Source organism: Mus pahari, chromosome 22, assembly GCF_900095145.1.
Source record: "Mus pahari chromosome 22, PAHARI_EIJ_v1.1, whole genome shotgun sequence".
NCBI classification, from domain to species: Eukaryota; Metazoa; Chordata; class Mammalia; order Rodentia; family Muridae; genus Mus; species Mus pahari.
In genome coordinates this window covers 46,016,344-46,042,321 of record NC_034611.1, presented here as the reverse complement: position 1 = coordinate 46,042,321, position 25,978 = coordinate 46,016,344, and the positions used below count along the sequence as shown (strand labels likewise).

General features: G+C 47.0%; 1 protein-coding gene across 1 annotated transcript in view; it reads right to left on the bottom strand.

Moving 5' to 3' along the window:
* Positions 1 to 5,048: 5,048 nt before the first annotated feature.
* The window catches only part of Aco1 (aconitase 1), a 51,356-nt gene continuing 30,426 nt past the window's right edge, over positions 5,049 to 25,978 (bottom strand). The window contains exons 8-21 of the mRNA XM_021221906.2: positions 25,117 to 25,288; positions 23,804 to 23,904; positions 22,877 to 22,993; positions 21,618 to 21,777; positions 20,255 to 20,390; positions 19,511 to 19,595; positions 18,137 to 18,293; positions 16,488 to 16,612; positions 14,678 to 14,782; positions 13,466 to 13,608; positions 12,054 to 12,201; positions 9,224 to 9,346; positions 6,977 to 7,162; positions 5,049 to 5,826 (exon numbers count right to left, since the gene is read on the bottom strand). Of these exons, the coding sequence (XP_021077565.1) occupies positions 5,713 to 5,826; positions 6,977 to 7,162; positions 9,224 to 9,346; positions 12,054 to 12,201; positions 13,466 to 13,608; positions 14,678 to 14,782; positions 16,488 to 16,612; positions 18,137 to 18,293; positions 19,511 to 19,595; positions 20,255 to 20,390; positions 21,618 to 21,777; positions 22,877 to 22,993; positions 23,804 to 23,904; positions 25,117 to 25,288 (1,872 nt within the window). The 3' untranslated portion in view covers positions 5,049 to 5,712. The remainder of the gene's footprint in view (positions 5,827 to 6,976; positions 7,163 to 9,223; positions 9,347 to 12,053; positions 12,202 to 13,465; positions 13,609 to 14,677; positions 14,783 to 16,487; positions 16,613 to 18,136; positions 18,294 to 19,510; positions 19,596 to 20,254; positions 20,391 to 21,617; positions 21,778 to 22,876; positions 22,994 to 23,803; positions 23,905 to 25,116; positions 25,289 to 25,978) is intronic.

Sequence of the window (25,978 nt, the reverse complement as noted above, 5' to 3'; positions counted from 1 at the left end):
ATCACATCACCAGTCCCCACTAGAGTCCTTACAGGTTGCCATACGTGTGTCCTTTTTGAAGTTAAGATACAACTTGTTCTGCAACCACAGACTTTGCTGCTTTGGGGTCAGTACTGGTATCATAGCATTTTCATCCTGACCTGGAGCCTTCAGTCAAAGGCTTCCTTGTGCAGTAAGGCTGCTGGACTCCTGACTCCTACACTTAAAACAGACTCAGTGATTTCCAACAACAAGCCAACCAGATGCCAGTATTTCTGCACGTATGTCTTGTGGGATGGTGTTGTGAGGTCCCCTGACAGATGCACTGAGTGGCCAGGGAGAATTTTGTACCCTTTTCCATCTTAACAGCACACACAGGTCACTGTGTTGCTTCCATTATATTAACATCCACTTGAACCAGTGGTTCCTGAAACACTTCAGTTCATTGGACCTTGTTAATTAGCATCCTGTAAAAACCCACCAACAAATATCTCTCTGGCTGGGATTTCAACTAGACAGGTAGAATCAAAGTGAACTGTAAACTTCTGGATCATGCCAGTAACTGTTTTAATACACCATAAAATATAACTACTAGTTCATTTTACAAATCTGTGTTTAATAAACAGGTACAGGCTTGTTGCGTGCGAACTTTTAAAACTCCTAATAAAAATGCCAGCTATGTTATCTTTGTTTATGGCAATTTGACTAAGAGAACAGAAATTAGTTGAGTGTTAAAGCACATCTGTGCTTACAACATTTAACAACTTCCTTAAGAGCCGGTAGAACCACAGTTCCTGTGTTCACAAGCAAGGCTAAAGTTTCAATCCTATACAACCCACGGGCCGCTCCACACCATCTTAACTGAAGGTACTCTCCTTTGAGCACTTGGGCTCCAGAGCATGATCCTGTTGGGGAAGGTTGAGGAACCTGTGGGAGATGGAGCTTCTCTGGAGGAGGTATGTCACTGGGAATGGATCTAGAGACTTTATAGCTGGTTCCTCTTCCTCTTCAGTCAGCTTCCTAAGAGGAGATGCCTCCTGCTTCCGTCACCATGCCCTCCCTGCCTGCTGCCATGTTCTCGATACCAGGATGGACAACATTGGTCTGGAACCCCACACCAATATAAACCTTGTCCCTGAAGTTGCTCTGTCAGGATATATTCCCACAGCAACAGAAAGGTAACTCATGGAGGGACTCAGAATAGGAGATATAAACAGATGCTGTCTCAGAGGCCATTAGAACGTGAGCTGAGAGGGGAGCAAATGGGTAAGCGACCCACCTTTAAATCACTAGAACCAATTAAGCCCAAGGCCATGGTGCCGCTATTCTTTAGTTACACGGACCAGTATACTTTTTCTTTTGTTTAAGCCACATTGAGTCATGCTTTCAACACCCCAAAACTGACCTGACAAACATATTCTTCCTTTATATAGCCTTTCTCTATGAAACACAAAAACATTGAATGTGTACACACACACACACACACACACACACACACACACACACACACACACACTTGAAAGGTACTTGTAAATTTGCCATTTAGGTCTCTGTGGATGCCAAGGGAGGCCTGTTGTTTAGGAAGGAGGAAGCAGTATTGGACTTAGACACAAAGGAGGTACCCATCCCTTTTACAAGGAGGAGGAAGGGATGGGGAGTGGGTAGGCCAGCCCTGCTTTGAAAATTCGGGTAAAAGGATGTACAGTCTAACTTTGAGCCAGCACTGGACACTGGCCAATACTGCAGCACAAAGAACAGTAGACACATTTAGTTAGAGGAGTGGAGAGTATAAGAAGCTTGTCCCAGAGGTGTGGCCACATAAAACTTCCCTCACAGGCAGTGTCTGAGATTGTTCGGGCTGCTACAATAAAATCTCACACAAGAGTCAGTTTAAGCTTAGATAATCTGGAGGCTGAGGAAGCCAAGATCGAGTCCCACCCCTAAAAACTGCCAGCCAAGAGTTCCTGTCCCTGCCAGAGCTGTTCTTCAAAATTGAAGCGAGGATACAGGCTTTCTCAAATACAAGACGAGGGGGCCACCCTAGCAGCCCCATCACAGGCATTTCTTCAAGCCGACACTAGGAACAAGACAAGACACAAAAGCAGAAAACTCACAGGGAAAGTAAGTCAGTCCACATCCAACGAGAACACTACTGGATGGGATGCAAACCTTCCAACCGATTACCTCCACTTTAAAGGTTTAAAGGCAACACCATTCAAATGATAATCACAACCGTGAGTTATCAGACACACAGTACACAAACAAGTAAAGCATGGTGTTAAAATACAAACCGCAGGAGGAAGAGCAAGCTTTCATATGTGTGCCTAGCTGTAAAACAGCCTGCGGTATCACAGGACTGCTGGAGGCTCACTGCCGTCACAACTCTAAACCTCCACTAGACAGACAGCCGACCTCACCGAAGAACGTCACCGCGCACACAGAAGGGGCCGAGAGGGACAACCACAGCCACGTGGAAGTGAGTCCTCACCTACCAGTAACAGGAGGCATTTTAGAGATGTGCAAAAAAATGTGTAAATACTATGCTCCTGAACAACTAATGAGCCAAAGGGGAAATTAAGAAAATTAAATTCCATGCAATGAAAGAACTAAAGTTATTAACATGTCTGCGCTGACACCATGATCTGCAGCTGCGGTGCAATCCTAGGAAATTCCCAATGCTGTATTTTCCCAAAAAAACAAAAGCTACCTTACTGTGTACACAGATCCTCAAGACTCCCAACAGCCAAAGATATGCCAAGAAGGAAAACAAAACTGAAATTATTACCATTATCAAGCTTCAAAAATATATTACGAAGACACAGCAATGAAAGCAGCATTCTGCTAACATAAGAAGCGATGCAGGGCTGGTGAGATGGCTCAGTGGGTAAGAGCACCTGACTACTCTTCCAAAGGTCCTGAGTTCAAATCCCAGCAACCACATGGTGGCTCACAACCATCCGTAACAAGATCTGACGCCCTCTTCTGCAGTGTCTGAAGACAGCTGCAGTGTACTTACATATAATAAATAGATAAATCTTTAAAAAAAAAAAAAAGAAGCGATGCAGAACCCAATGGGAACAACAGAGGCCGCAGAAGTAGACCTACACAGGTGTGGCTAGGACTTGACAAGGAAGCCAAGACACATGACAAATGGAGAAGAGCTGTTTCTTCAATAAATGCTGTTGGAAAAACTGGATGGCCACATGCAAAGGAATGAAGCTGGACCCTTATCTCACACTATATAAAAATCAACTCAAAACAGATTGAAGCCTTAAGCATAAGACCTCACTCCAAGAAAGGATTAGATAAACTCAAGAAATGCTGTGGCACTGTTTATAGTTACGTCTTCAGCAACAAAAAGGAAAACAGGCCCACCAGACTGCTTCCAAATAAACGTTTCCTAGCCATGGAAATAGTCAAGAGTTAAGACCAACTACAAAATAGGAGAAAAAAGTTGATAAATACTTATTATCTAGGATAGGTGGTGTTAAAAATTCAACCAAAAAATGAAATAATTCAATTAAAATTGGGCAGAGGACTTGAACAGACATTTTTCCAAACAAGTTACAAACGTGATCCCTACGTACATGAAAATATACTCAACATCGTTAATCATCAGGGAGTTGCATGTAAAACCATATCAAAAAAAGTCAAGGTTAGCACTGGTGAGAGTAGGGGAGAGGGGATGCACACACAGTAGGAGGTCATATACGGGTACGTGTGGAAAATAGTAGAGAGCCCTCCAGAAAGTCACAAAGGCCACTCTGATGACCCAGGAGGTCCACTTCTAGGTGTGCACCTAAGGAATGAAACCAGTCTGCTGAGGAACATCTGTATCAGCATTCATCTCAGCACCGCCCACAAACGCTAAGGCGGCATCTGCCTGGCTGTCTAGCCCTGGCTGAATTCATCAGTAAAGAAGTAAAGGGCACATGTGTGTACACACAAACATACTACTGTGGCAACAGGAACGAACTTCATGGACACTGTGTTAAATGAAACAGGCCACGCACAAAAGAAAGACAACTGCACAGTCTATGTCTAAAGGTAAATGTACACGCCGGTCGTTACATGGGGCGGAGAGGACGCCGTAGCTTTGTAGCTAAGGAGGCGGTGAAGAGTCAGCTATGGAATGAATGGAGGAAAATAGTGCAAGCCGTAAGTGAAAACGTGGAAGAACGTGGGATTTCATCCAGGAGGAGGGAGCTCAGGAGCTCTGTGGTACAGCATGGCGACTGCTGTTGAAGCCTATATATCCTAGATTCTTCGAAAAATATATTCTTGGAAGTATTCTCACCACACAAAAAGTAAGAACGTGAGGCTCAATTCAGCCATTCTCTGATGTTTACATATTAAAAAAAATCATGTACAAAGTAAATACAATTTTTACTTTTTAGTTAAAAAAAATTAAGAGACACAGTCTAGCGGTGGTGGACACACCTTTAATCCAGCACTTGGGAGGCAGAGGCAGGTGGATTTCTTGAGTTTGAGGCTAGCCTGACTGACAGAGTGAGTTCCAGGACAGCCAGGGCTACACAGAGAAACCCTGTCTCAAAAAAACCAACGAAACAACAACAACAACAACAACAAAGAAAAAAGAAAAAGAAAAAAAAGGAAAGAAAAGATAAAAAGTTAAGAGTCAAAGCAACCCCTCCCCCCAGTGGAATGTTTAATCCATCACATGTACTGGGTGGTCTGGACAAGGCTCAGGGTTTGGGTCACTCACAGCATAGTTCTCAGTTCTGGTTCTTATTCAGGCATTTTGTTACAGCACCCTGAGCAGAATAAGGCACACCCTAAAATAATTCCAGTTATGGAGATCAGTGAAGAGATTTTAGGGCACCAAGAAGCTGCCATCTGCTCCTTGTTGCTGCTGTGACCAAGGTAGAAGGCGTGCTCTTGTCCTCCGCTCTGACACTGGCAGCTCAGATGCTGGCTCCTCAGTGTTGCCGTTGTGCCTGCAGCTCAGATGCAGGGGTACAAACAGCAGACTTGAAGGACTCGAAGGACTTCTGAGGCTCTCAGTGTCGTGACATCCCCTGACAAAACTCAACTCCAAAGCCGACACATTTTCATGAAAATATATTTAATCTTATTCAAATTAGAAATCCGTATCTCTCCCCAGTTATTTTCAAACAAAGGACCCCTGTCAACAAACGCTGAAAATGGTAAGGGACAATTTCATGTTGATTGGAAGGTAGATAATCAAACACTTGTGACGGCTGACCTATCTACAAGGTCTTTTCTCACTTGAAAGGAAGGGATCACATCACTGATATGAATCTGAAGTGTGAAGAAGGTCTTAAGCTATGTCAGTTAACACTGGTGTAATATACGGAGGACTGGGCTCTCCAGGGAAGGGTGTCACTGAGCAGAGCCAAACACAGAACAACAGAAAGGGTAGGAACCACTTCCGAGAAGACTAGCTAGTGTTGAGCTGAAGGTTAGTCAGAGGGAAAAATCAATGCCCGTGACTTTAAAGAGAAGCGAGTTCTCTTTGGTACACGGACCTTCCCGTGATTCTAGAATCCAGATTACAGAAAGGGATAAAGAGATTAACAAATCACTAGAGACTCCTGGCTCTGTGCCTCCAGGAATGGCAGTGCCCACTTGCTCATCCTGCCAGCACCCTCATCAGAAGTAGAGGTGGCTGCTCTGCCAGGCCTCCACCAGTGGGGGCCTGGTACCTCACTGGGACTAGCACCAAGCGCGGGTCTCCCGAGAGGCCAGCACCTACTGGGCCATCTTTCGGATCATGTAGTTCAGGATGCCTCCATTGTGGAAGTACGTGAGCTCCACATCAGTGTCGAACCTCATCACGGCCTGGAAGGTCTTCCCAGTGTCCAACTGCAAGAGCAAAGAGGCAGAGCGCTGCTGAAGGTGGGGCTGAAGCAAGACTCCCACCTCAGGGAGATTCAGCCTGGCTTGGCTGCCCCCTGGTCTCAGTTGGGGCGTGGTATATGCCCACAGTGCCAGCAGCGGATAGAACCAGTGGTCTCTGCACCCAACAAGAACCCTGGGTATTTATGTGCTCACTAGAGGTAGAGGAGCATTGCAGAATTAATGATGCAGGTAGGAGGCACATGGCAACAAAGTGTCCTCTCAGGACAGCAGGTATGCGTGACACTGTGACACTTTGCCCTAAGTCTGGGCATGCTCTGGGCAACAGAGGTCTCTGGGGTTGTTCCTTAGCAGCTGATCCAGCTGCTTGCCTTGGGTCATCCTGGGACCTCAGCAGCTGTCCCTGCAGTGTTAAATCCCCTTGGGACTTTGGCAGAGGACACTTTATTCTTGCCTCTCGTGAGGATGTGTCATTACCTCTGCATTGGCTACTTTTCTGTTGCTATGATAAAACACCATGACCAAAGCAATTTACAGAAGAGGTTTATCTTGGCTTATGGTTCCAGAGGCTCAGAGTCCTATCATGATGGGAACCATGGCTGCAGGAGGAGGAAGATGAGCACTGGAGGGAACTGCAATTGTGAGTCTCTGAACTCTCTAACTCTGTCCCCAGTAACATAGTTCCCCAGCATGGCGTACCCCTAAACCTGGAGGCAGGCACCAGTGCTGCTCACTGAGAATTCAGATGCAGGAGACTGTGGGGACTTCTCATTTAAAGCACAACCGTGGGGCTAAGTTAAGCCTGGGCCTGGGCCGGTCAGGGAGGGCGTGCACATAGGACTTGTCGATCACAGTTTCATTAAAAAAGGAACATTTTAGATAACAGGAAAGCATCACCTCTGAATTTTCATCACTGATCTTCCGGCTGAGAGAGTCGGAGAGAATGGGGCTGGCTGGGGACGGGAGTTAAGAGTGAATTGATAAACACTATGAATTAAAAACTGATGCTAATCAGCAGACATTATCCTACGCAGGACCAGGAGGCTTCACATCTGATGTCTTCTGGAGTAGACTCCCCTCCACCCAACTAATTTCTTCTGTCAACTGATGACAAACAACAGGCCCTGCAGGTTCTGCCAGCAGAAGACCCGCTTACCTTTATCTGCACCTTCATGCGAGGCTTGAGGTCTTCAGGTATGTTGATAGTATATCTTTCCCGACCTGTGAGTCCCAGAGAGTCTGCAGTTTCACCGGGGAGATACTCAAGGGGGATCACCCCCATGCCAACCAAGTTGCTGCGGTGAATACGCTCATAGCTCTCTGCCAGGACAGCTTTGATCCCCTGACGAACCAAGAGAGAAGTTTAGACACAGCTCCGACTTTTCTTTTTAAGAGGTACACAGACATTTTGCAAGAGGCTTCTTTGGAAATTCTCACAGCTAGATTACAGACCTGTTGGTCCTTCATCTCAAACGCCATCTTCCGGTTAGAAATAACTGAGCGGTGAATCGTATCCGACTGCCCACCACACACCAGCATTTTGTAAACACCTCCTTGAATTTTTTCCTGCCCTCCAGTAGCCTCGAGACCCAGCCAATGCTTTTACAGTTCCCTTTCACTGAGGGAGTCTCAGGGGTGGGATGCAGTACTGGAACCCATGAGGTCTGACCAGGCATTGAACCACTTTGAGACACAAGAGCTCTTTGGGATCCATATCTCAAATATAAAAAAAATCATTTTCCTTTCTTGGGGTTTTATTTTATTGTGGGCACACGTCAGCAGACACCAAGGGTTTAATCATACCTGACATGCAGAATGTATTACTGAGTAAATGATTAGCATGCACAGCTTTGCCACCTCCTGGTTCAGGATCAAACTGCACTCAACAGGGTTGCTATGCAGCTTCCTATAAAGGACCTTTTATTGTTAGTGTGCAACTGACACCATACAGCAGTGACCAATACAGCAGAGAACTGGGGTAACTATGCTTTCCTGTTAGTTATCAATCCTTAGATACCGCCTCAAATCTACTGCACCAGAACCTTGCAGGGGTGTGAGTGTTTGTGTTTGTGTGTGTGTGTATCTGTGTCTGTGTGATATTACATTTAAATTTGAAGAACCTAATTGTAAAGCAGTAGGTACTGAAGCTGTTGCATGTTAGAATCACCAGGGGAGGTTTTAAAAATCACAATGTCTAAGCCTAAATGAAGTGTACTCTTTAAAGATAACACTTAACACCTAGTCAAGAAACATTGGCAGAATATAAAATGTGCACCACCTTTGGCTGGTGTGGTTGCTCAGTGGGTAAAGGCACCTGCCATCATGCCTTAGGTCCCACCAGGCTAGAGTTGTCAACTCCTGCAAGCTATCTTTCGTCTGACTCGTGGCTGTGTGGGAGCTCATGTGTATGCACGTGTGTATGCATAAGCATGAGTGAACATACTAAATCCATGCAATGTAAAATGAGAGCACCCACCCTTGCTTTACCCAGCACCTCACTGCTGCCTTATAGCCCGCAGCTTGCTCCTTACATTCACTGAGGACTATATATAACCTTAACCCATCTCGGGGCTCCGAGCTCGCTCTGAGACTACATGTTGGAACTGGTCCAGGAATGGAGTCATGTGAGGGTAATTCTGAGTGCTTATGAGAAAAGAAACAGCACAAGCGTCTTGTGACCTCAGTTTCTTCAGAACAGGGAACTGCTCTTGGACTGTGTCTTCGCGCCCTCCCAGGTGTAGCGGATTGGAGTGAGGTTACTCATTATTGCTTTCTGTTATTATTCTATTAAATTATTAGTCTATAATTCTATTAAATGTTTAAATTATCCTTTACATACTTCTATGGAAAACATGTTTTTGCCACATGCATCCTGTCTTTGTGATTGTATACAGCTTGAAGTCATGAGAGCTTTACTCCTGTGACCTTAACCCTCACAGCATAAACTATCTAAGGTTCTGAATAAAGTTGGCTACTGCCTCATTTATGGGCTCTATTCTCCCAGGTCCTCTAGAATGGTGACAATTATGAAAGCCATGCTATTTACATACATATGTATGTGTGTGTGTGTATGAATGAAATATACATATATGAAAGATAACTGCATATACATTTCTGAATGTGTCAGCCCCACAGGCTTTCCTCCAAAGTTGTCGACAGATACCTTCAGAGCTGATGCTGTCAGGCCCAAGCCCAGCTGATATACCCGAGCCAGTTCTCCTATGGACTGTTGCCCTTTGGGTGGAAGAGGTCTAGATCCACAGAGAAGCAGGCTGGGTGGATATCATGATCTGCTCTTTTATAATGTCTTGGGAACCAAGCCATAGCATCTATTCCCAAGCGCCCTCCCGGCTCCAGCCCCAGTTCTGAGTGGCCCCACAGGAAGCTTCTGCTCTATACGTACCAGCAGGAAAGGGCCTTTGGCTGCCCAGTCTCGGGAGCTGCCTGAACCGTATTCTTTCCCAGCCAGAACAATCAGGGGCAGTCCAGCCTGCTGGTACCGCTCAGCAGCATCGAATACATCAAGCTGAGAAGTGGAAAGGGAGGTTTTAGAGATGGACAAAAGGTAAGAGTGGGCACACAAACCCAGAGGACACCTGTGACAGTACAGGGTCCAAAGTGCCTCGAGGACAGCTAAGTCAGCAACAACTAAAGACCAGGGCATGTGAGGGTCTCTAAGTCCCCAGGGAACACTTGTCTACTCCCCAGGGAACACTCGTCTACTCATTTTTACCAAACTCAACTTTACTTCTGCCTGAACTGTAACTGCTCTCCAACATTATAAATTCAAATCCTAGGGCATCCGAGGGAAAAAAGGGAACTGCCTAAGGTTTTTGTTTTCTTCTCTTCTATAGACTAAACTGTTTGCAACTAAAAGAGAAATCCCATGAAGCTCCGGTTTTGGCACAGCAATGGTCAGTTCTGAAATGTAAGATGGTATAGAAAGGACAACATAAAGCCCATTTGTCTCCATTTAAGGACCAGGCCTGATTTTGAAAAGGAGGCTGCAGGCACCAGCCCCAGGGACAGACCAGGGACAGACCAGGGAACAAGGTCATAAAACCTCCTCCCAAGGAACAGCCTGGGGATAACCACAAAATGGGAAATATCTTATCTCAGGATGGGCCACCTGGGCTGGGCAGCCCTATCTCATCCCGGGGTTCGACTTTCAGGACATAGGAATGCAGACCACTGGCCACCTGTGACTTCCCCTAGCACCCACCAAGGAACTTTTAGATTACCCAGTCCTTCTAGAGAGTTGCCCTGGTTCCCTATATAAGAAGGCCTGGGCACCTTTGTCTGAGGTCGCCATTTCAAAGAGTGGTTGATCCCCATATGCTGAGTGCTTTGGCAGAATAAAGGCTCTGTCTTTGCATACGATCTGAGTCTGGGGTCTTCCTTCTGTGATTTTTGGACCCTTACAGTATGTTTATAAATCATATATCAAATGCGAAGTCTTCCTGTCCCTCACACGCAGGCCAGGGCAGAGGCAGCAGAAGCATGCATGGAAGCAGCAGGTCAGGGAGGGTCAGCTAAATTAATAAGTGAGAAATATCTCCTACAGATAAATGTGCTTCTTGCAGGGTAGTCTGCTGAGCTGAGAATTCCCTAGATATCTGATGGCATCACTGGTGATTGGGAATTTATAAATTATTTGTTTATAACTAAGTGGATCAGAAAGTAAGCCCTTTAAAAAGGAGTCAACAGAGAGGGGCTCAAGGCAAGGCTTTGGTTAAATCCTAAAATAGGCTTGTTCACATGTTAAAATCCTGTGGGGGGCTGGGGCTGTGCTTAATTCCATTTGCTATCACCTGAACCTTGAGTTAGCTGGAACTCATGAATATAGAAATGCTATACAACCAGTCGGTTTGGTCTGTTGCTATGTTAATGCTAAACTCTGTACCCAAAGGTCTAGGGCCAGGAGTGAATTTTCATGTTCACATCCACAAGCTTTTGCTGTGCGAACCTTGTTCCTTGATGTAAAACTATTGGATTAGGAGTAGGTGGGTTTTGGGTTACCTGGCTGGGGGTGGAGAAGCAAGAGGAGGAAGAGAGGAGGAAGCTGCCATGAGGGAAGACGGACCATGAGCAGAGCCAGAAGAAACAGCAAGTGTCTGGGTACATCACTGGGGAGGCCCCCAGGCCAGGCCCACAGTTAGCAAAGCAGATTAGGGGTTAGCCCCGGTCATTGTCAAAGCCAAATAATATAACCGTAGTCTGAGTCTCGTTTACTTGTAAGTTAGTGGGATAAGCTTAAACTGGTTCTACTGCAACAACAGGAAGTGTCTCTCTCTGCACAAGGAAATAGCAGGATCAGAGGGAAACCACCTACCTGCCACACTCCAGAGATTACTACCCTTGTGAACTAACAGCATGGAAGTTTGTGTCTTAAAATCTTCTCACGGCACCTGCCTACTACACTGTTGTTGTCTTTACATCAACTGGACACCAGCAAGAATCCTTTTGGAGTTGTTGTTGGGAAATTGTAATCATAGTATATTGTATGAAAAAAAAAATTTCAGTAAAAGAAAAGTAGAAAGAAAAAGAAGAGGAGGAGGGAGAGGCAGTGGGCGGCGGCAGCGGCAGCGGCGGCAGCAGCAGGCCATTTCCAAGGAGGGTAAGCAGTTATCAGGTAGGTCCATAACAGTCCTTGGGGACCTGCAGATGTGGAACCACCCTGGATCTTACAGATCACCCCACACTGTTTTAAGCCTCAAAGCCACGTAAGGCTGGTGTTATTCCTAGGTCACAAATTTATAAAAAGGCCCACAGAGGTAAATAACTGATACTGGGCTCTCACCTCAGGTGGCTGAGTTCAGGGTTTCCCACCTCACATACCCACATTTACAAATAAAAAACTCCATGTATACACCAGCTTCAAAAAGCTCCTTTGGGACTGGGCAAACCTCAAAGGGCCCCAATGGCCCTTCCTAAATTATCTGGAATTTAGTCTTCAAGTACTTAAAACACAGATGAATTTTTTTTTTTTTTCTTTTCGAGACAGGGTTTCTCTGTGTAGCCTTGGCTATCCTGGAGCTCACTTTGTAGACCAGGCTGGCCTCAAACTCAGAAATCCACCTGCCTCTGCCTCCCGAGTGCTGGGATTAAAGGCATAAGATCCAGCAAGAGGAACTGTAGGAAGTCAGGCAGGCTGTGGCTGTGAGGATAAGGAAAGCCACCGTGAGGAAGAGGCGTCAGGGCCTGACAGACACAGCAAGGTTTCTGATACTCACAGTTTCTCCTGAAGGGAGATGGACAGTCTGAGGTGCCTGCTTGTTCAGAAACTTGTTCAGCAAGCGAATGTTGGCAAATGTCCCCCGGGCCATGATGGCGTCATTACCCCGGCGGGAGCCGTAGGAGTTGAACTCTCGTGGTGTTAGGCTAATAAAAGACGCAGCCCGTGAGTGAGGAGTAAACTTAGCTTACACACAGACCAAAAAGAAAAAGCCATAAACGCAGGCATGTCACTGGACCTGCCAGACACTGCCCTGCACGCAGGTTGTTCTCAAAGCCTTAACTGGGTCAGTCAGTCAGGAGCAGAGTAGAGCAGGAATCAATACTCCCCAGGACCAACTCAAGAGTCTTTACTATCTGGATCTCCTCTTAACTCAGCGGGAAGCTCACACAGCTACACCTAAGTGAAAACTGAAAGCAATAGGGAGGCCAGTAGGATAGATCAGAGGTTGGAGGGCAGCGGGATATGCTCCCCTGACACGCGGTCCTGAATCTACCCTGAATAGTCAGGGCCTTCAGGCCAAGGGTAGCAGTGCACTCACTCACGGCAGGGCCAGAGATGCTGGATCTTATGCCTGAGGACCGATAAAGGTAACCTTGTGATGCCAAGAACAGCAGGTTTCAGCCAACACAGCAGCCAGGTTACTGGCCGGCACCTTACATACTGGCGGTCACTGTTAACATGATTTAATTGTTATGTCTCTTATCTGGAGGTCAGGGGAGTTTCTGTTGGGTCTCAGGAGTAGGCAAGCATACCTCAGAACCTCTGGAATCCTATCCCAGATGTTGTGGGTTTGTACACTGCAGGGAGGGGGGGACATTGTACTCGCTTGTATTCACTGCCCTAAAGAGCTCCAATGTCAAGAGAATCCCCCCAGTTCCCAGAGAAAAAAGCGCCTTACTTCTCAAATTTGCTCTGAGCCCCTCTCCAAGGGAACTGATTCAGAAAGGAAGGACAGAAATTAGGAAATTTTTTGCTTCCCACATGGAAATTAGACTCGGGAACCCCCAAATTCATTATCTGTATTGAGCAGAGAGAATGGTGTGGGGATGACTATCCACGTGTCTGAGGGGGGAAGGGTGAGTGAGCCGCACACTGGAGGCAGTCCTGGCCCACTGTCAACAGGACAGCCCTGCAGGGCCTCAGCGGGCTCTGCCCAGGCTTCAGGCTTGAGAAGGCTGAGCCCAGGGCTTCCGCTTGCTTAGGAAGCTGTCCCTCCTGGTCAAGGTGACGCACAGCTCTCTGTGGTGATAAGGAGGCAACAAAAGCCGGGAAGCCACCTGACTCAAGTGCCAGCGCTTAGCAAAGAAAGACAGCAGTCTGATCCCCCAAAGTCACCACAGGAAGAGAGAAATGCCAGCTTCATTTCTCCCCTCTGCCTTCAGCCCTTCCCGCCTCACCCGCACTCACCCTCTGTTTGTCAAGTAGCGAGCCGCGGGGCTGTTTCTTGCAATATTCCCGGCTGGAGAGATATGGTCCGTTGTTACTGAATCTCCTAAATTTAGTAGCACATAGGCACCCACTATGGACTTGGGTGGCTGGAGATCTAAAGTCTATTGAAGAACGCACAAATCAGCATTTGCCCAGGTTTCCCAGACAGGTCACCAGGTGGCCGCGACACCAAGTGAACCAGACCTGGGGTTCTTTACCAATGCACAGAAAGACCCCAATCACTGGCTCATAGCGACAGTGTTTACAATCGAAAGTGAGGTGAACTGAAAGTATTCGCTTCTGAATACGTGGACAGAGGGTGACATAGTGGCACCAGTCCTCCAAGGCAATAGGGACGAAGCTGCAAGGACATCCTTCCTGCTTCTCCATAGTTCTTCAGATGACAAGGACAACTGGCCTGGCCCCCCTACCTCCCACCCCCACTGTCACTTAGCAACCCATTATGGAGTGTGAGAGTTAAATACATATGGCAAGCGCTGAGGATCTTCTCCTGGACCAGTCCTGCAGACCTTAGCCGGTCCTCTCCTAGGTGGTGTCTTCTCACCAGGCTGTCTCTGCACAGCCATACAGAACTTATGACCAGAGAAACAGTGCCTCCAGCCAAGCCTCCAGCCTCCTCCAACACACTCAGCATTATCGGGTTGAGCATACAAAGGTTTTACTGTAATGGGTAGCCAGCACAAGGCTGTGGGCTAAGACTGTACCAGCAAAACCATCTTTAAGGGCTAATGTTTAAAAGGAAAAAGCCAGGGGCTGGAGAGATGGCTCAGAGGCCAGGAGCACCGGATGCTCTTCAGTTTCTAGCACCTACACGATGGCTCACAACTGCCTTTAACTCTAGGTACAGGGGATCCAACGCCCTCTTGTCACCGTCCTGGGCACTACACACATGTGGTACACAGACATACGTGTTCAAAAACAAACAGTAGGCCAGTGAGAGGGGGTGAGGTAGAGGCTCCTGCCAACACCAATCCTGAGGACCTGAGTCTGATGCACGGAGAGAACTCACTCAGTAAGCTGCTTCTGATCTCCACGTGTCATGGCACACCTGAGCCTGTGCTCACATACAAGCATCACATACACACGCACATGCGTGCACGCACATACACACACACTAACAAGCACAATTTAAAAATACAGAACATCTACACATATAATAAAGGCTCATACCAAGCTTTCAAAGAATGGCGGTGACTTAATGTAAGTAGATTTGGGATTCCACGCATACAGCTTCTCTGATGGGGCTGCTAAGGCATTCCAGCTTTTGTTTACAGTCTGAAAAAAAAAAAAAAAGGGCAGGGGAGATTCAATCACATTCCAGTCCGGGAAAAATTTGATAGGTACATAAAAACTTTCGACAGAGTTGTTCTACTAAAATCCACTTTGATTCTAAGCGATACACAAAGTGGTTTCTTTGTCTTGCTAAGTGACAGGAATCCTGTCCAGTCCTGCCCTGATAGAAAGGCCCTTTGCCCTCCCCAGGGACTCACTGGCAGGTGATCTTTCCTGTGGAGACACTGGCTACTCGCTGTTTCTCTCCTGGTAACTGTCTACCATGATGAAACTGAAAAACTGGCAGTGCTGAGGGAAGCTGCCACTGCGAGACTGGGGACCTCAGTCCAAAGCCCAGGGAGGTCCTCAGCAGACAGTGTCAGCCCAGATGGGTGACGTTAGCTTAGAGTTTGGGAAGGCCAAGGCTCCCACTGGCTCTGCACTCACAGACACAAAATGCTTTCATTTTAAGTATTACCTATTTTTATTTCCAATATATGTGTCTATATTTTATTTTTTAATGATTTCATGTACACATGTACAGTGTTCTAGGGCGCGTCCCCCCATTACCCTCTCGTCCCCTCCAATTCTCTCTAACATCATTCCTTCTTCTCACCTCCTCTCTCCTGCACTCATGCCTTTTTCTTCTGACCTGTCCGGTTTAATTAGCGCTGCTTGTATGAGCACGGGGCGGGTGATCTGCTGGAGCCTGGCTATCCTCTCAGCAGCCACACAACTGAAGAAATGACTCCTCTTCTCCAAGCCACCGTTCATCAGGGAGGGATGGGGCCTCGTGAGTCCCACCCCCATCCGTGATGGAACCAACAGATAATGGACATGTATTCTTAAAATATTGGGCTTCCCGGTTACATGGACACTAGAGAGCAAATGACAGCCACTGTGTATCTTAAGTTGGCTTGAATTTTCTTCATAGATCCTTAACTTGATCTTTGTCAATGGCTGACAAAGCCTCCTGACACTATTTCCCAGTGAGCAGCTTGTGGAGGGAACAATGAGAGGACTCCATGCCCACTACCCCATTTTAGAATCATATTCTCATTTCAAACCATCATTCTGGCCAAAAGACGTTGGCCATCAGGGACGAGCATTACCAAGGCTCTTTTCACACTCCTATTCTCCTGTTTTATTTATTTATTCATTTAGTTACTCTGAGACAGGTTTCACTACATAGATCCAGGCTGTCCTGGGGCTCACTATGTTGACCAGGCCAGTCTCCAATGCCCGGCGATACACTTGCCTCTGACTTCTGCATGCTGTGCTGGGATTAAAGGCATAAGCCACCATGCCCAGCTTTTCTCCTATTTTAAAATGTTTTTTTTTTCCCTCATTTTAACAAGTTGGCACATTCTGATATATATTTTTTTAACATTCAAATGATTCTTTGAGAGGCACATTCAATCAATTTACTCCACTCCAGTGACAAAATATAGGGGCCATCATGGTCCTTAACACAGGGACACGCCAGGATGTCTGGAAAAGAGTGGAGCTATAGCAGACCTAAAGATTGCTACTGAGGCCTGTGCCATCCCTAGTATCGATCTGTGCATGCTGGGTGAAGAATAACGGAGAACACTCCCCTAGTCAAAGGAAGAAAGAAATATTTCTCTCTGTTAGCCTGGAGGTCTGCAGAGATAGCACAAGATAAATGCTTTCCTGTGCGCGCATCCTGTGCCACGGTGATTCTCACCTCTATTTTCTGATAGACCTCCTTAAACATCCCAGGGATGACATACTGCCGTTCCACCGCCTGGATCTCATCTCGAGTGGGCCAGATATCCTTCAGAAACACTTGCTGGCCCTGTGCGTTCACTCCTGGGGAAGACAAGCTGCTGATGAGAAAACCTCTAACACCCATTTTCATTATTGCACAGCCACATCTGTTCTGTGCAAGCACGAACCAGTGAAGGCTGGATCTCTTCCTCTAAGAAAATCTCTGATCATATTTCCATCACGTGTTTAATATATAACCTGGTAGCATATGCTCGCTTGCTCTCCCTCTCTCTCTCTCTCTCTCTCTCTCTCTCTCTCTCTTTTGGTTTTTCGAGACAGGGTCTCTCTGTGTAGCCCTGGCTGTCCTGGAACTCACTCTGTAGACCAGGCTAACTTTGAACTCAGAAATCCGCCTGCCTCTGCCTCCCGAGTGCTGGGATTAAAGGTGTGCGCCACCAAGCCCGGCTTAGCATATGCTCTCTTATTTACAGACATTTACATACAGCTGGGCCTCTAACTTGTAGGTTCTGAACTTGTTAATTCAACCAACTATAGACTGAAATCGGAAAACAGAGAGTGTCTGCACTGAACTTGTACATCTCCCCTCTCATTATTCCCTACACGACATCTATACAATGCTGACATAGTCATTGGTGTCATGAGTGGCTTAGAGGTGGTCTGTGACTAATACGAAATACTTTGTCATTCGCTATTAGGCACTTGAGTTCTGGCAGATTTCAGTATCCTCAGAGGTTCCTGAAGCCAATGTTCTATGGATGCCGAGGAAGGCCTACAATACTGCTCTTAACTGGGGACTCAGACCCAACAGCACACGCATCATGCCTGACTGAAGCCCGTGCCAAGGCCAGGCACATGTTCCAGGCTATCTAAAGTAAAAGCAATGGCGCTGACTATGAAAAGGACATTTGCTTACAGACACAGAGCCGGGACAAGGGGCAGAGTGATACTGTGTCTGGCTGTGGTACACTGAAGATGTGCACTGGGTGAGTCAGATACCCCCCCACCCCGCCAGCTCACGTCTCCCTGACAACACTGGGAATATGGATTTAGGGTCAAATACATCTTAGTGAGTAGGGATAGCTGAAAACATAGAATCAAAGCCACGGAGGGTCAACTGTAGCTGGAGTTGATTTTTCCGAATGGGAATCTAAGGGATGCCCGCCACACTGAATCTCCAAGGGGTGAAGTGAGGATACAGAGAGAGCAGAAGCCCAGGGCAAAGCAGCGCTGGGGACTGTGAGACTCTGAAACACCTGGAGCGTGCGCATGCATACAGGGTGCGCAGCAGCGGGAAGCCTGCCTCCGGAAGCCAGGAGGAGGCAAAAGCCAAGGATCACCGAAGAATCCAGAATGGCAAATTGCTAGTATGTTTGGGCTTTATGTTCTTTTTGCAATCAACCACCCCTAACAGAGTCTTGCAGACTTCTTCCCAGAAGGACAGTGAAGAGACCTCTCAGCCTCATCTCTACAGAGTCTTCGCCTGCTTCTGCTTTCTGAGTCCTAGGATTAAAGATGCATGCCAGCACGTTCCCAACAGCATCAACTTCCTTCCAGGCTCTTTTCCCATTCACTAGAAAGAGTGAGTCACAAACCCCCAAATCTTACCCAAAGCCTCTTTCTCGAAGTCAATCCTGACGGTGCCTGCAATTGCATACGCTATCACCAGCGGGGGAGATGCTAAGTAGTTGGCCCGTGTGTTAGGATGGACTCGGCCTTCAAAATTCCTGTTCCCAGACAGAACTCCAACGGCTACGAGGTCTCCCTGGGGGAGGCAGAGAACTATCAGTTCACAAGGAAGGCACTGCCCAGGCTTCTGTCAGGTCAGCCAGCTTTCCCTCAGGTCTGCTACCGGGAGGAGGGGATGGGGGGTATGCCAAAGGGAGACTGATGCTCCAGGTCACATGCAGGGAGCACTGGTCAGTCGTTTCTGTTCCTGAGAAAATACCAGATGGGCCAGCATATGACGTGGTTTTTGTTGCAGGAGTCTAACACCAGGTTAGACCTTAAGAAAGGTCAAAGGGTGACAGCTGAAGGAAGCCACCGTGACAGGTCCAACAGTGCTTTTCAACAGGGCTGTAGATCTGTGGGGCCAGAAGCCAAACCAACCGAGGTAGTTTATGTAAGGGAATGTGTATGATTTGGAGAATGCTGAATGGAGTTTCAAATGACCGGTAACAAACACATCTAGAGCTCCTTGTCGTCCAAGGCAGCATGATCTGAGCCCTCACCTGTGTGCCAGGCACCGCGCTAAGCACTTCACTGTTATTAATATCATTTTCCGTGGAGGGACCCTCAAGACACCCCAAGACCGAGTTCTCAGAACAAAGTACATTTATTTGCCCCAGAGGGTCACAGGGCAGGGAAGGAGAGACAAAGGCAGGAGACAGAGGGTGAGGGAGAGGGGAGGGATAGTTGCTGGGGTGTGTGCGGGGGGAGCCTATGACAAAGGACTATCTCTGGATAGAGAGGCGATAGATGTGACACACAGGGAAATGGCAGTTTGTAAAGGTAAAGGGGGAAGCCCTGTGTTAGGACGAGTTGTTTAATTTTGATTGGACATGATTAGGGCAGGCAAAGGGGGTTTTTGATTGTTGGACTTTAAATACTTTGATAGCTAGACCTCGGTAGTCAGCCTCAGGGGGGAGGAAGTGGCCAAATAAGGAAATAGATGGTTTTTAACAGATGGAACGGGGCGAAGGGCAAGGCCTGCCCGAGCTGTGTTTGGCACGCTTGGGCTGGTGAGAGTCCCTCCATTCAGCATTCTCTAAGACAGCTGCTATATCGTCTCCAGTTCACAGCCGTGGAGACCAGCTCATCGAGTTGCCCAATGCTACACGGCTAGTGACTTCTCCTTAATGTCACTTCTAAAGCATAGTCTTCACCACCCAGCCCCAAGGACTGTCTTCAAACTTCCAGAACTTGCCACATGTTTTATGACGTCAGACAAGAGGCCTGCAGAACACAGACCTCTGTAATTACCTGCGTGATCGCCTCCACCACAGGTTCAGGAAGGGGTCCACTGTTGCCGATGCAGGTCATGCAGCCGTAGCCCACCACGTCAAACCTAGGCATCAAAGTACAGGAAATGTCTGCTCAGTGAGCCCCTCTGCTGGAATACTCCCGGAGGCCACAGGTCGTAAAGGAATGGTAGTGCAGTGAGTTTAAGACAGGATGCTAATGACATTTTAAAGCTTGTTAACACAGGAGTTGAATAATTCGGAATATTGAAAAGCTTAAACCAGATGTGTCACTCAATGTCCCTATCTCCTATTATTGTGAGTTCCCCAAACCTTTTGGATTTTACAAAACACACGGGGAAAACAGATACTATTCAAACTAACACAGTGATGGGAGAAACCGTTTTGGCATCTAATCACTCATTTGCCTCGAGGACTAGAACGACTGCAGCCATGTAAGTAATAACTTTCATGCCAAAATGCAGACAATCGCACAGCCACTACCAACCAGCTCGAGGTTCATCTCCGTACAAATGACGAACGGCGCCCTCTTCTGGGGAAAGGAGGGGACATCACACGGAAGCCCAGGGTTCGCTCTTGTATGTCTGATGGGCCCCATGCATTTGGAAGGCTAGGGATCTACCCTGTGATAAAATGCTATGAAAGTGCACAGCACCAGCTAAGCTCAAACCGCTACCCACAGACACAGATACCAGGATTCCCACAAATGCTAAGGCACAAACAAGACAAACACCCTCTTCCTCACCCTAACTGGGACAGGTAGGGCATGACTCCACTCTCTCGAAGGTAGTAGGTGACCACTCCACTTCCGGGAGACAGGCTGGTTTTGACGTACGGCTTCACACTCAGTCCCGCCTCTACAGCTTTCTTTGCTAACAGTCCTGTGAAACGGTGAACAGAGAGAGACACAGCATGGGTGGCCTTTTATTTATATGTTAAGAACACGTTAGGGAAAAACCTGTTCTTTTCCAGTTACATTTCTTGACTGGCAGATCAAAAGGTCACTACCCAGAGACAACTGATGCGTGCAGCAAGCCCAGATGAGTCACGGGAAGGAAGCAAGAGGGAGGACCTTGTGTTCCTTTTAACAAATACGAATCACAGCCTGGCATGGTGGCACACAGCTTTATTCCCAGCAACCAGGAGGCAGAGCCTCTGAGGTTAGACAACGTGGTGGACACTGCAAGTTCTCAAAAACCAAAAACAATCAACCGAACAAATAAAAGAGAAATCCAAGCCATTTAGGAATCTTTTATAAAGTTTGGAGGGAAAATGATCTAAAATTATCTGTTTGGATTTAGAAGAAAAACGGGAAGGCCTTTTCTGAGATACATGAACTGTGTACTGAGTGATAGCGAATCCAGGCAGCTGGCGACAGATCTAGAACACAGATATTGATAAAGCAGAAGAGCAGAGGCCCTGGGCCCCTGGACTGTGATGGGATAGCCTGTACTCTGACTCCAGAAGAATCATAGATGTGGGGAAGACATGAGGCAAAGAGGTGTGGGAGCAAGGAGACAAGGCCACGGGGGACTGCTGATGTTGCCTGATAAAACTGGTTCATTCCAGATAAGTACAGAAAGTTTAGGTGGCAAAGATGCACTCTAAAAAGGTTTCCCTTTGGCCCACTAAGAAAGAACTGTTGGCTCTGGTCTCTGGACTCAAGGGAGGCTCTCAAGGATGACTAAAGATCTGAACTAAGGAGCTCTTCTAGCACTGAACTCTGCATGTAACTATTAACTGCTTCTCAGCATTGCACAACAGGCCGGGCACATGGAGTTTGATCGGCCAGTGCCCCGTGCCCCAGTTTGGCTGCAACTGCCGGTGCGCCAAGACAGTGCAAAGTTCACTGCCCGGGTGGGCGCTATGGGAACAAAGTCTATGACACAACAACAGGTTCTGCTTCTGTTTCTTTCTTTTCAGGCAGACCCAGATTCTAAGAAATCCTGCTTCCCTCTCCTTATTTTCTGTGCTCAGTACAAAAGACGGCTGTTAGACACTATAAACTCTACTTCGAATATTTTCTATTGGATGCTATTTGTTGCACAGGAGTTTTCTGGGCCAATCAGTGCCTACCTCTGTAAGAGGCTGAAAGCAGATGCACTCACCTGCCCCTAACATCACGGACGGGTTGCTGGTGTTTGTGCAGCTAGTGATGGCGGCGATTACCACAGAGCCATGAGCAAGAGTGAATTCACTGTTATTATAAATGAACGTCTTGTGGTCATTGTGACGGTCTGGAGCAACTTGAAAACCTTTAAATCCTTGCTGTAGGAAGGGAAGGTTGAAAATATTACATGTAGTAAGAAAGGAATAGGACACACACAGTCTGCTATAAAGGGAAAAATATATATGATCAGATCTTCTCACTTTGGAGGAACTTTGGTAATATTTTTAAGTGCCAACTGTTAACAGAACAAATACTTCTATGAGTAAAGTTTAAGATAGCCCAGAAAATTTCACTTTTTAAATATTCACAAAGGAAGTTGTGAGTCCTGATTCTTGCTAAGCAATGAAGTTAATAACAATTGCTTTCTTCCCGCCTCAAGACTAGGAGATTAAATCTACACACAGTTCGAAGTTAGCCTGCAAAGATCCCCGATTCATTAGTGCGCAGTTCCGTGGGGATGGCCTGAGACTACTGATTCTGACCACATGGAAATTTGGAGGTGATATTTACTAGTATCACTTTCAATTACTCTCATCAGTAATGTAAGGCACAGCTGAACATCTGGTAACACTAACGCTGATGCCTCGTGGATAAAATCCATCTCAACCTCTCATTTGGGAGCCCCTCACTGAGCAGCAGACATGCTGGGAGCTGTGTGGGGTAAGGGAACGATCATGACACAAATCTTATGCTCAAAGGCACAGGTCAGTAAGGGAAACCACACCACCAACGGTCTAAATAAAAGAATAAGAAACCGCCTCGCCCAATGGGCTTCAGGCTGTGTGCTACGATGGTTCGGGTGAGGGAAAGATGACTTCCTGCTAGGAGACGCTTGGGGCCAGGCTACAGAGAAGAGTATCTGAGCAGAACTTTATGGAGCGAACAGGATGTCAGGGCATGGAGCAGAGACATCCACACACAGAGGCAAGAACTAAAGTCCAGGGACCTAAACAGTGTGTGTGAACAGGGCCAACGACACTGTAGACAATGGGTTTTCCTGTGAAAAGGATACACGCATAAACGGGTTGTATTTATAGGTAGGCACGCGGTGCAGGAAGCCACAGGGCCCACAGCTAATGCGGGAATCATGACAGTGTTTAGGACAGAGAAGAAATGCCCTAGGCACCAGGCTTCAGGAAGACTCATAACAAGTTGCTGTGAAAGCCCTAAGACACAGGCAGAGTCCAGAGGCCCTACCTTGGCTCCAAGGCAGCTTTCAAAGTCCTTTTTCATCTCAGACACCGCAACTTTGTCCTGAGGTCTTTTTGGTCCGCTGCAGCAAGGCACCACTGTTTTCAGATCTAACTCCACAACCTGTTCGCCCAAGCCAAAAGCAATTACAGACTTCATAAAGAAACAGCACAACCACACCAGAGCCTTTAAAACATCCCAACCACAAACCCCCAAATAAACACGCAGGCACGTTCCAAAACTAGGGAGCCAGCAATCCTCTTACCCTCTGCAAGGCTAATTTCCCAATAATAAGATGGGCACGGGAGTGGCATGGGCTGGCACGACTCTTTGCAGCCTCAGACAGGGTGGACACAGGCTGTCTGCTCTCTGCCACTCCCTGCTCTGTAGAGTAGCTCACACATGGCTGAGGTGTGAGGTCTGTCCACTGAGGGACAGACCCACAATCCATCACTGCAGAAAACAGTCTGACTACTCAATGACTACTTTTTTCCCTTGATACATGAACACTGGGACCCCCCAAGTCTGGTTAGCTTTCTAACCTTGTATGCTTGGAAAAATATGGATTCAGTTTTTCCCCTAGAAAATAAAGCAAATCACTGGATAAGCAGAGCCACTGACATGGTCGTGCCTTCAGTTCTTTCTAGGACTGTAACAATGATGGCCTTGGCTGTAAACAGCTCAGCTACCTTAATAAAGCCTGCCATGCAAAAGTGTCAATCAGTAGGCGGGAGGGGGCACATTAAGAAGTCCCTCTGGTATGTTTATATCCTTAACCTTCTCATTTTTCACCCTTTGCCACCCTGTTCTGTCCCTTATAATAACAACACAGAGACTGATGTCCCACAGTTGGACCACCCCTGGAAAAACAAAGACCACTGCACTTGTGACCTCAGAAAGAAGAGCCGTGTTGGGTGGGAGCTGCTCTCATACCTGAGTGAAGTCTGGGTCTTGAGAGGTGTCGTTGAAATCTCGAAACATGCCTACAGCCTGAAGATACTTCTGAATGTGCTTGACTTTGTCTTCCTCACGACCTAAATGGCATTAGTAACAAATAAGCACGTTACTGTTTCCTGGTGGGAGGCTATAAGCTGAGAGCCGGTCTTTAGCTCTGCGTGAACACACACCAACGGTTCTGCTCTCTCAGCCTCCAGGCCGCTTCACATCAGCACTGTCTGCTACCCAAGCGACATGACAGCGACATGACAAGTGTACAGTGACAGTTCCTTATCAGGAGGCTCCTCAGCCCGAGAGCCCACTGCCCAACTCCACCCACACATCTGTCCTCAACTTGCCATAGACACTCTTAGCATGACTTTGTTGAAATAATTACCCACCACCTCATACCTCTGGCTCGTAAGCACTTCGGTATGCCTGGCACTGTGTACTAAGGGCTTCAAATGAATTACTTCAAACTCTGATCCCATGAAACAAGTACTATTATTATTATTATTACTATTATGATTCTCATTTACTAATGAGGAAATGTTAGCTCAGGAAAATTCTCTAAGGAATACAGCTAGGATAAGGTAGAACCAAGAATCTGAATTTGCAGCTGACATCTAAAGTCTTTTTATTTTTTTTAAAGATTTATTTATTTATTATATGTAAGTACACTGTTGCTGTTTTCAGACACTCCAGAAGAGGGAGTCATATCTTGTTAAGGATGGTTGTGAGCCACCATGTGGTTGCTGGGATTTGAACTCTGCACCTTTGGAAGAGCAGTCGGGTGTTCTTACCCACTGAGCCATCTCACCAGTCCCTGACATCTAAAGCCTTAACTCCCAGTGCCGTACTGCTAGGAATACAAGCTTGAACCCGCTGGTGTAAGCCAGCTACAGCCTTCGATTAGTGATCTGCTACTTATCAGCCTTGATTAATTACACGGCTCTGATTCTAGGTTTCCTCTCCTATTATTTAAGCAAGTAATCCATCAATCTACCCTATCAATCAATGTATGAGGGGGGTACCCAAAGGCACCCCAGAGACAACAGTTACCATCACTAAGATCTTTTGTGTCAATATAAAGACATCAGCAGTTGAAAACCAGCAAACACACCTGGGGTCTAGGGTTCCAGAGAGAGCTTTTTCTTGGCCATCATAGCTCCACTTCACACCTCCTTAAATCTGACGACATACTGTCTCCACCGAGAGGGAGAGTAAATCTAACACAACAGCATGGTGTGGGCAGAGGCAGAAGGCAGGGCTGTCATTCCCAGCATCTCTGCCTTCAGCCCTTTACTTACCTGTCTGCAGCAGGTACGCGATGCTAACTTCATCAACCGGGAAGAAGGCTGCCGTTGCGCCATACTCTGGGCACATGTTGGCAATCGTAGCTCGGTCAGCAATGGACAGCTGGGCCACTCCTGGTCCAAAAAACTCCACAAATTTGCCCACAACTCCCACTTGTCGGAGGTGCTACACAGTGGAAACAATAGGAAGATTTGAGGCTTTAAAACACAGAACTACTTCTTTGCAATGCTCCCTAAAAGCAACAACGCATCTAAGACTAGGTCCCAGAACGGCAAAGGGACATCACTGAGGGACAGGTGACACTGTAGTTAGGAGTGCTAGACCAATGTCAGTCTTGGTTTTGAGAAGGCCACCGTGGTGTGGACATTGAGGAAGCTGGGAAGGAGGGGGCGGGGACTCCACTGGTTTTCCATCAGCGCTCCTATAAATCTGAGATTGTAGCAAATTTATTCTTATAGTTTTAATAAAAAAAAAAATGGCAAAAAAAAATGTGAAGAATGCCAGGGTAAGTTGTTCTAAATGAGAAACATCAGAATGAGGGACAGCATTTGGGTAAATGATTTGTTTTCACACACCTAATTCCCATTTCTGGCTACCACGCATCCCACAGACTGCCCATCTCCCGTCTTCCCCAGGAAGCCAGCTTCACAGGCAGTTGGCAACTGCCCAGGAAGCCCTTTGGTTATAGGCATTCCACCATACTCTTGGGGTGAGCCCTGTTATTCTGTTTTAGAAAAATACTGCTGGGTGGTGGTGGCGCACTCCTTTAATCCCAGCACTCGGGAGGCAGAGGCAGGCGGATTTCTGAGTTCGAGGCCAGCCTGGTCTACAAAGTGAGTTCCAGGACAGCCAGGG